Source organism: Malus domestica, chromosome 11, assembly GCF_042453785.1.
Source record: "Malus domestica chromosome 11, GDT2T_hap1".
Taxonomy (NCBI): Eukaryota; Viridiplantae; Streptophyta; class Magnoliopsida; order Rosales; family Rosaceae; genus Malus; species Malus domestica.
The window spans coordinates 7818368-7829043 of record NC_091671.1 but is presented as its reverse complement, the minus strand read 5'-3'; the positions used below and the strand labels follow the sequence as shown (position 1 = coordinate 7829043).

The window sequence follows — 10676 nt, the reverse complement described above, 5'->3', positions numbered from 1 at the left end:
TTCAAGCAAATATTTGATTTTGAATCTCAATTCACACGAAACTAGCTAATTGATTCACATTTGAGCTCTTAAATACTTCAAAATCATGATATGTGGGAGCATTCAATAAATAAAAATGTTATGAATTTGTTAATGTTGTGAGAATTTTTGTGAGTCGTATTTCCGTTTTTAGAAAAGTAAATCCTCCATGAAGTTCTACTTGTATAACATATGTGGTTAGTAATGTGATCGCTATACGTAAGCACCCTCAAAACAACACTACCATGATACCATCTGCCAACACACTCCTACAACGCTGTATATAATAACACCAATACCCCACTGTTCCCACCGACCCACAGGACCATGTACTCACATCTCTTTCTCTCTTTCTCTCTCTCTCTCTCTCTCTCTCTCTCTCTCTCTCTAAAGACATACATTGACATAAAGCAAACAAGTTGAGTACCAGCGGCCAGAAGCCAGAAGAGATCAAAGAGATCAACCTCACAAAATTTGAGCATTAAACTTACACATTATGGATGAGAAGTGGAAGCTACCAAAGAACAAGCACGAAGGCACTTCATCATCAAGTTCTTCTTCCAAGTTTGCCTTCACAAGAAGTTCATCAACCAGAAGCACATCTTCCTTGCTGAGAAGCAATTCACAAAAAAGCAATGCCTCTAGCTCCAAGTGTCCTCTTCCAAGAAGCTTCTCACAAAAGAGCTCTTCCATTAGCCGCAAGTGCAGTAGCCTTGCCAAGGAACAGAAGGCTAGATTCTACATCATGAGAAGATGTGTTGCTATGCTTGTTTGTTGGCGTGGTGATTAATAATTTTTAATTAAGTTAATGCTAGAAATTAAGCTCCATAATTACTCATCATTTCTTCATATATCACCTTCCTGTGAGATGGGTCGGGTTTGTAACTTCAAACTCATATATATATCAAATTTTCTCCCATCCGATCAAGAGGAGATCGGCAACACACAAACTTCTGTAGGAGTTTTTATTTATAATTTTTCTATTTTCGTTTATGTTAGAGAATTGTCCTTGGTAATTACAATTGAGATGAGTTACAAGTGCTTCCGTATGTACATTGTCGGAAGAGATTATCATATTATCAAATACATGCCCAGTGTTCAAGTTCTACAATTGCCATGACGATATTGTAATCAAATCTCATGAAGGCCAACATCCATAATTTTAGTGTTGTTTTTAATTTGAATTTTATAAAATTTCTGCTTTTCATCATTTTATTTTATTTTATTTTATTTATGAGAGAAAGATTCCCTTTGGCTGTTGGGGAGCTGCCAATATAATAAGACATAGAAGTAACTGCTATCGTCCTTGGAAATGCAAGCCACACGTTTTCCTGCTTTGATGAAAAGAATTGAGTAAAAATTATTTTTAGAAGTACTTTGTTTGAAATCAAGAAGCTTGTGTGGCTTCTATCCCATGTATTTCCATACACTAATCACAAATGTTTTGTAATTGTGTCGTATCACGTACGTGTTAATAGAGTTGAGTCAAACTAAATATCACCTCGTTCAAATTTGGATAGTTTTTTAAGCTTTTGGATAGTTTTTTTTAAGCTTGGTTTAGCTTGTTTGATATATGAGTCGAGATTAAGTAGTGAGCTTAAAAATTTCAAGCTCGATACAGAATTAAAGTTATTTCTAGCTTTTTACTCTAAGAAGTTAGGCCAGTCTTGTAATGAAAATTCATAGCTTGGCAGTACATTTTTTTTTGATAAATTTTAATAATAGAAGATATAAAAAAAATAAACAATATCACATGAAATTTTCAGTCGTGATACTTTAAGATTGTTGCATAAATGATTTTTTTTTTCTTTTCTAATTATTGGAACCCAATGGGAGGCTAGGTGATCACGCCCGTAGTAATTTCTTTAGAGACAAAATAAGGGTAGGGACATAATATCAATTTCCGTCTCAAAAAAAAAAATTCAAATTGAAGATAGTCTCTAAACTAGGAAAAAAAAAAGTAAACATAATTTTTCAAAAGAAAAATCTTAAACATGATCTTTCGTTCCAAACAAACTTCTTGTATAGAATCTAACCCGAGTTGTCATGTGAAAAAAAAAATGAACGAGTTGCTCATGAGCTTTACAAGCCAAAGAAACATTACCAATTTTCAGGTTTGGTTTGTTTCTTAACGAGCCAAACATTGAGCCGATTTACAGTCCTAGATAATAAAGAAATCTACATGAGATTTGATAATATATAAGACAACTTCTTCAATTATTAAAACTTTTTTCTAACAATTTATTCAAATTTGTATATGGTACGTCCTCTTATATTTCAGTACTTAGTGATATAGATAATAAATGTGGTGCAAACTAGTAGAAATGGATACAGTTTTTCACTTATTTATGTCGACATGAAATACCAGTGTTTCCCATTAAAATAAGGATTAATTACACTTATACTCTCAAATTTATCGTGTTTTCACAAAACCTCCTCAAGTTTGAAAAATTACACCAACTCTTCTTGAAATTTTGATTCACATTCACATGAAATGAAAATTCAACCAGTTATATGAGAAAGTAAAGAGTAGATATATAGGCTATCATACCAAATTATAGTACCTTGAACAGAGAACAGTCTCTCCCAATTTCTTGGGTTTCTACATATTTGGAACGCATTTGCCAAACCGTGAAAAACAAGCTCACTCATGGATTAAGGCTTGGAGGGCAAGATCTCACAATAAATGTATTTATCAAACGAACACATATGACATTATGAACAATTTTTTCTAAATTGTTCGACACCACAATTGTTGAATTTTGACGGTTAAATTGCATTATTGGACATCATATTATTTATTTCTCAACAATAGCATGGAGAATCCGGCTATAACATAAAACCTTTACAATTTCCTTTCCACTTTCAATAGAGGGTGCGAATGTTGCAAGCCTTTGGCTACTCTTAAGGGAGGGAATCAAAACAAAAATTTGTAAGTTACAAAAAAGAAAAAGAAAAAGGAAATGTAAAGGTGCCTCAGGCACTCAAAAAAAGAGTCAACGCTCAACACTTGGGAAGATCGGACGGTGGAGGAGGCAGCTTCTGATTAGGGAGCTTCCCATCCTGGACTACCCAAGCCATCCTCAGACCCCAGCTCAAATGGACATCAAAGTGGCAGTGCATGAGCCAAACGCCTGCAATTTCAGTTATACAAAGCAATGTTTTAGTTAATGGACATCAAAATAAAAGGAAAAAAAATTGTTTTGGTACAGCATACGTATACGAATCTATAACATTTGATGCATTGCCAATACGTTTTGTATCGGATACCATCTTAAGACACATGATGCATTGTCGATTTTTTGTCGAGACATGTTGATATTTTGTAACATCGACAAAACGTCAACTAAATATCAATAACATACTTGTTGACTTAGTAAATTGTGTCAGCCGATCACTAGCCCCAACGTTAATTCTTTTTTTCTTTTTCTTTTTTTCTTTTCACAAAGGACACTTTACTAATTATATCTTATTAAGATATTAAGTTTGTTGTCATGCCTAAATTCAAGATGAATGTGAATTCGCACCCCGGCCTAAGTTGGGGTGTGACACCTATGTTCAAAACAAACAAACAATTACCTGGGTTGTCTGCAAGAAATCGGATAGCCACCCAACCCCCGGAGGGTACTCCGACGGTGTTCCTTTCAACAGGATCAACAAGGTTGAAGTTGGACGGGTCATTGTTAGGGTCAAAGTTTCCAAAACCTTGTCCAACAACAAAGAAGTTGAAGCCATGAAGGTGAAGAGGGTGGCTTTCAGCACCCAAAATGCTAGTGCCCTGCATCACCAATTCCACACTAGTATTGAACTTCAAGACCACCACCTTTGTCCCATTACTAACATTGGTGTTGTTAGGTGGAGTGCCTGTATAATTGAACGGTTTGGGAGGAATAATAGGGAAATCGGTGGAGTAAACACTGTTGGATTGAGCAAAGAAATGAGATTGAAGCATTGCTACTGAAGGAAGAGCAAATGAGATGTTGTTCATAGAAGCTGCAAATTTGGTGGTGTTAGTAGGCCCTTGGCATGTTTGGTTTTTAGGGCATGGGTTGGTTCCAAGCCCTACTGTGAAAAAGAAGCGTCTTTCAACAGTTTTGGGCACATTGGCTGGAAATCTAGAATTGGCCAAACTCCTGAGTTTACTAGTAAAATTTGCAACAAATGAAGTAGCATTGATTTGGGGAAGGATTGGCCTAAAAAGTGGATGGCTTTTCAGTGATGTGGAGGAAGAAGAATTTGAGGGTTTTTTGTACTCAAGAATTCCAGCAACAGTTGAATTGTCAAAAGTACCCCTGCCTGTAAAGTAGGGTCTAGCTAACATTAGGAAAGTGGCATTAGGGTAGTGAGGTTTTGCCTTAAGAAGCACGTTTGTGGTTTGCCCTGGTGTGATGAGTAAGATATTGGTCTTGAAGGGTTTGACATACACAGCATCTGCTTCAACTACTGTTATGCTGTGGTTTGCTATGCTAAAAAACAGTTCATCATTTAGTGCGGCGCTGATCAAACGCAAGAGGTATGTCTTTCCTGGCTTAACCTTTAGCCTGAAAGTATCTGAAACACACAACAATAAAGAGAAATTAGAACTAATTTTTTTGTGACAAGATTGTATATGTTTCATGGCAAAAAAAAATATGTTCACATGATCAATGTGTACATACCCTTTTTGGAACAATTGTACAATGGCCCTGGAAGTCCGTTAATCGTATAGGCATCGGAGACATTAGGACCATTTCCGGTCTGTAGAGCCTGACTAATTACAACCTCCGGATCAACATTCCACCACTCACCTGTAGTTATTTACACATACATGAAAAGTTTAGCATGTTAGCTTTGGTATATGCATAAAAGTTACATGTTATGTCATAGTTTCAGTTTAATATGTTATGTTGTCAGACAATCAAGTCTGAACTACTGAGAAATTGATTTTTAATTTAATATGTGATGACAACTTTACAATTTGACCACGAAATATGTTATCCTAAAATCTACAATATCTGAGAAATGCTTGTTTAATTAATGGTTCTCTATAATTTGGTGAGTTTAGTTACCGAAAATGATGGGAACTTCTTTGTGGGGTTTGGGAAAAGGGTAGGGAGCATGGCGCTTAGGGAGGATGATGAGGGGTCCATAGACAGTAGCTCTTAGCCATGAGATGTGAGCATGCCAGAAGAGAGTTCCCCTTTGGCCAATGATGGTGAAGTTGTACACATAATTCTGGTTTGTTTGAATAGGGCACTGAGTGACATATGATGGCCCATCTGCCCATCCACTCTGCAATTGTCGGATGCCATGCCTGTGTTCACATTTTCATTAATCCACCAAAAAAAAGTTAAAAAAGGAAGAAAAAAATGTTGGATTTTAATTAAGTAGAACTTGATTAACTATAAGTTGTTTCGTACCAATGGAGGGTAATGTTGTTTGGAACATGATTGACCACTTTAACCAAAACCCTGTCTCCTTCTCTGGCAATAATTCGAGGTCCAGGAAACTTGCCATTCACTGTCACAATGCTCTTTGTGGTGCACAGCCTAGTCACATTTTTCAACTCTATCTGCACAAAAATTAGAATGTTATAGAGCATGGTATGTAATTTACTTATAAGCTGCAACAATTATGATGTCAGACTATGAACCACATATTTTGCCCAAAAAAACTAAACAATCAATAATTCAAATTCACAGTCAATGTATTTATCATACGTACATCAAATTTGTATTGCCTTGTAACACCGCCAGCTGCAGCAATGGCAAACTCAGGAGAGGCACACAGAGAGATAAGAGCAAGAAGAAAAGCAACTAGAAATGTTGCTGACAAAGGAATCGCAGACCCCATTTGAGTTAGCTCTGCAGTGGTCTAAGAAGCTTGGCCTGTGACTCTGTGAGAGTGTGTTTATATACAAATGAAAAGGCGTGTTTGGTCAATTAGGTAATGGGATATTACAAGTTTTGGCAATGAAGAGAGACTTTACCAACTGAACTTATCGAAATTCTGGACCCATCTAATTACTAATTACCACTGTACAGTATCATCCAAGTAATTTATTTACTATTATTTGTGCCAAAAGAATCACTTATTATCTGTCTGGCCTCTCAGCCAAAATTATTACTACTCATCACCAGATTTTGTCCATCATTATCCTCAATAGAAGCTAATTACCGATTCTTCTTTTTGTTGCTTTTCACAAAAGCCGTTTGGTGCATGCTTAACTTCTCCAAAAGCCATTAGTTATGTGGTTACAAGTGTGGTATGTGCGGGTTTGTATACTTTGTATACAAAAATATAACCACACACATTCCTAATTTTAATTTCTTGGGACATATATTCTCAATCTCTACATATATCACTTATCTATGTTTTTATGAAATGATTGAACAAGGAAAGATATTTACGGACAGATATTGCAGAAAGTAAACAGTAAAATGCCCCACTTACTGTTTTTGTTGATTTTTTTGTTGTGTGGGTTTCGGTCTAGTCTCTCTGTTTGTATCTCGTCTTATTTCCTTTTATTCTTCTTATTGATAAAATTTGGTAGACCCACTGGCAGGAGGTTTTAGGGTGGAATCGTTTTTTTTTCTTTCATGGAAAAGTTTGTTTCTCACACATGACCGTTGACGAATAGCTGATCTTGCTTAATCCGCTTTTATTTCCATCAAAACAAAAAAGTTAATACGTTGATTTTTACACGTTTATTGACTATACACACTAATCACAAGAAGTGAAAGTGTGTCTCATTCTCAAATAAATTTGTAAAAGTATATGAGTATACAAATCAAACTTATTAGTTGGTGACCAAGAAAAGCCAGAGCCGGTTACATCATCCAACAATATTAATCTTATTTGTCTTAGAAATATTACAATTTAAGTCATGATTTTTACGACCACTCATATTGATCAATTCATGAAGACTCACCTGGGGTTGGCCCTCCTGCCAGCCAAACAGAAATTAATATCAAAGACTCCAAAAGAAGACGACATTTGATCCAACACCAATCTTTCAAGCAAGAAGAAAAATGATAACAATTTCGTTGGAATTAGGTTAGTCTTGATTGGTTTAATTGTGATTACCCCAGATAACCATACTCATAACACAGGCTTAAACTTTAAAACTTCCAAGGAACGTAATTTGAAAAACCTTTTTCTTCTTGGACAAAAGTTTTTGGTTTTCACCCTACCCCTTATTTGTTGATACACCAACTACACTCCTTGTAGGCTACTCTAAAATTACAATACATCAAGCAAAATTTTTTCACCTACAAAAAAAGTGGGGAAAACAAACAGGGTTTAGCCAGGTTGGCTAGAGCAATATGTTTCCGGCCGCCCTCTCTAAACTCAAGTTTGAATTCCACTTGTCATAGTTTAGATGAATTTACTATAAGATGTTGCTTGTATAATAAAATGAATTAACAACTCAGCTATGGAGACCAAATTGTTGCAGCATTGGAAGTGAACACATACATGTACCCCCAAGAGATCAGACTGCTGTGAAATGATGATATTGTAGGCAAGGAGATGGGTGTTGAGGAAGACTAAAACATGCAAGTGAGATAGTTTCCACAAAAAATAAATAAATTAAATTAAAAAAAAAACATGCAAGTGAGAGGGCATGTGAAGGGGGACACAAGTTCTTATGGTGTGGTTAAAGAAGGGAGCAAGAGAAATCCTGAAAGAAAAAAAAGCATCTCTTAATTAAAGTCATTCGATGGAAGAAGCAGTAAATCCAATAATCCATATTTGCTTTGCATATCCTCTCACATAGAACTCCAGCTGTTTAACTCTAAAAGAGGCATATGGTAATTACAAAATAATAGTTTCATTTTTCACTCCATGTCCTAAATTTGTTTATTTTCAGTAGCAATTTATGATTTTTTTTTTTTGTCAAAAATAGCAATTTATGAATTAGGAAATCTAAATTATCATTCAAAATATGAATTAGAGTGTGGATCCAAACTTGCAAATTTATATCTTTCAAATTTCCCTAAGCCGAAAGTCAACTTGAATTTTGGAACATCATTAGTCGAACTCTTTTTTAAGTGCGGAATAGGTGGAGATCAGGATGTGCATTATTCGTTTCTTGTTCATTTTTGTTTATCCGTTTATGCGTTTGAGCTCAGTACTGTCTCAAACAAAATGGAGCTTGGATACTCCTAGATTAAATAAACATTTTGATGATTAATCTTATTTTTAGGGTTTTGTAGGTTAATTTTATTGTTAGGGTAGTAACTAATAAACACAAAAGAAAATAAACTAAGTTCATTAATTGTGCAATAAAAGGGGAGGAATAAAAATCTGGGTACCATAAATACTTATTTAATATAATGAAGGTTTTTTATATTAACACCTCACAAAATGTTGAATGCACCGCATATTAAAATTTAATATTAAATAATTTATTTACCCTACTATACAATGGCAATTTTGACCTTATTAAGTTTTAAAAAAAATTTCTAAATACACCCCAAATCACTTTTAACGTATTATTTATCTTCTTCAACTATCAAAATCTCTCTGACCCTCCATTGTTGAACAAAACCCTAACCAATTAAACTACATACATGTTCTACTTGTTGTAAGCTTCATTTTGGTACAAATTTCGTGAATTTTGGTTCAGAAATGAAGAAGATATGAAGGTTTTAATATTTTTCTAGAAACCGACAACCGCAGCAGCGCCGGCGATGGTCTCCGGCGATCCAAGGAAGACGAAGGGGAATATTTCGTCAAGTCTAACGAAATATTCTAACGGCGTCAGGTAACGCCATTAATTTTTGTTAAGGTTTTAACAGAATATTCCTAACGGCCGTTAAACTCAGTTAGGGTTTGGCCGCGCATGGGGACGCGTTTGGCCGTGGCTTGGCTAGCGCGTGAGGGCGCGTGGGTGCTCGGAAAATTCTTCTAAAAATATGGGGATGTTCGTGGTGTTGAGTAAATCACGTTGGTATATTCAAACACCCCATTTGAGTATTGTATGCGAAGTTATTTCCTAGTTTTGTGTATATGCTTTAAATAATGTTTATTTAGTTATTTCGCATATAGGTGAGACCTATCCGGAGGACGAGCGCCATCAATTGAGGCTCGAGGGCTACGACCTTTCGACATACCAGTGAGTGGGCTTTTGGTTTTCCGTATATACCTATATACTTGAGATTTTTTTTCCTAGAAAATGAATTTGAATGATTATACGTTTTGAAATGCCATGAAAAGTATCTGCCTATTTTATTTATGCATTAATAGTTGCATATATTTATGATTGTGTTTGGGCTCAAAAATATTGGTTTAGGCCGAGTTTAGAATTGTTCTCGACCCAGAGATCGTGCGTAGGAGTCGTTGGGGATTATCCAACTCATGGGCCTCGTAGTCAAGGCTGGCCGTATCCTATTGGGAATATGTGGGATGTAGGTGAGTCCTATTACGAGAAGGAGTTTCGACAGGATAAGGATGTTGGAGTTTGAGATTGAATGCGGCCTGATAACGAGTTGAGTTCAAAATCCTAATAAAAGTAAGACTGACCGAGATAAGGTTGGATCGGGGAAATGAGTTCTAATTTGGATAAACAACACTGTTATCGTAGAATCAACCGATCGCGAAGCACCTTCAGTTTGGATAAACAGCACTGCGTCGAGGCAGACTGGTTATCTATCCAAGTCTCGGTTGAGAAGGATTTTCGGATCCTTGTTGGTGGAGGTCATCTCAGCAGCCTTTCTCGACGAAGTAGGGTGTTACTAAGGCTCGGCACATTGAACGCCGAGTTGTCTTATGATTGGATACTCACAAGTAGGTTTTAGAGTTCAGCTTTTTGACGGTCGAACCACATTTACCATCAAGACATATATCTATTTTGAGTATTTGTGCCCCTATACTTTGGTGTCGATTCGGTGTGCTTATACTCTTACGAATATAATCACTATGACCGAATCTGGCGCCAACGATTTGTGAACTTCGCAGAACTAGTAGCCTTGTCTTCAGGCTCTAGAACCTGAATGTCGAGACGTGTTCCTTGCTCGGTCGCAGTCGCAAGATCAAGAAGTCAGCAGCACGCTTAACGCGACATCAACTCATTTTATTCACCTGCCGAGCTCGACCGTCGAGTTGGCACGCCCCGTACACAACTGAATGACGTAATTAGCTTATTAATTACTTAGCCTGCGTGCCACATAGGCTTGGTAGTTTTTTAGGGTCAACAAATTGGTGATGTAGACGCACATGTAAATGCCAGGTAAGTTCATAAATTAAAGATATGAGATTGCTTCAGTTATGCGGGATATGATGTGATGTATTGAGAGCTCATAAACCTACACCCCAGTGTTAGTGCTCCCGCCCAGAGTTAGGGCACAGTCTTTCACGTGATGTTCACCTCCTGCACCGTATGCTCACCTTGGATCCAAGTTAAGTGCACAGGTTTGTCGTACATACCACTTTAGGTGGTTCCGACTCGTTGGTGACCCACGATCATTTGCACAGTCTTCACATGATCGTAGCGCTATAGTATATTTATTTTACACCTAGTCTTGTCGTACAGACCACTTTAGGTGGTTCCGACTCGTGTGCAGGATTTGATATGATTGAGATTAGTTATGAGCTATAAACTCAGCCGTGCAGGTCACGTTAGGTGGATCCGGCTGATATGATATATGGCATTTATACATTTAACTGGATTACTTATA

General features: G+C 36.6%; 2 protein-coding genes across 2 annotated transcripts; one reads left to right on the top strand and one right to left on the bottom strand.

Moving 5' to 3' along the window:
- Positions 1 to 322: 322 nt before the first annotated feature.
- On the top strand, positions 323 to 1129 carry LOC103412861 (small polypeptide DEVIL 13). The gene has a single exon (XM_008351377.4). It carries the CDS (start codon positions 515 to 517, stop codon positions 806 to 808), a length of 294 nt encoding a protein of 97 aa, XP_008349599.1. The 5' UTR covers positions 323 to 514; the 3' UTR covers positions 809 to 1129.
- Positions 1130 to 2770: 1641 nt separating this feature from the next.
- On the bottom strand, positions 2771 to 5883 carry LOC103447518 (laccase-2-like). The gene is made up of 6 exons (XM_008386716.4): positions 5722 to 5883; positions 5418 to 5569; positions 5067 to 5311; positions 4677 to 4805; positions 3598 to 4569; positions 2771 to 3152 (listed from the first exon to the last, which is right to left on the bottom strand). Exons 1-6 carry the CDS (start codon positions 5848 to 5850, stop codon positions 3022 to 3024), a joined length of 1758 nt encoding a protein of 585 aa, XP_008384938.2. The 5' UTR covers positions 5851 to 5883; the 3' UTR covers positions 2771 to 3021.
- Positions 5884 to 10676: the final 4793 nt, after the last annotated feature.

Bases quoted from the DNA above. Each gene is read 5' to 3' on its own strand.
- LOC103412861 (XM_008351377.4), top strand. From the start codon at position 515: ATGGATGAGAAGTGGAAGCTACCAAAGAACAAGCACGAAGGCACTTCA.
- LOC103447518 (XM_008386716.4), bottom strand. From the start codon at position 5,850: ATGGGGTCTGCGATTCCTTTGTCAGCAACATTTCTAGTTGCTTTTCTT. The intron at 5,312-5,417 runs GTACGAAACAAC...ATGTGAACACAG, and splicing joins AACAACATTACCCTCCATTG to GCATGGCATCCGACAATTGC. The intron at 4,806-5,066 runs GTAACTAAACTC...AAATAACTACAG, and splicing joins AGAAGTTCCCATCATTTTCG to GTGAGTGGTGGAATGTTGAT.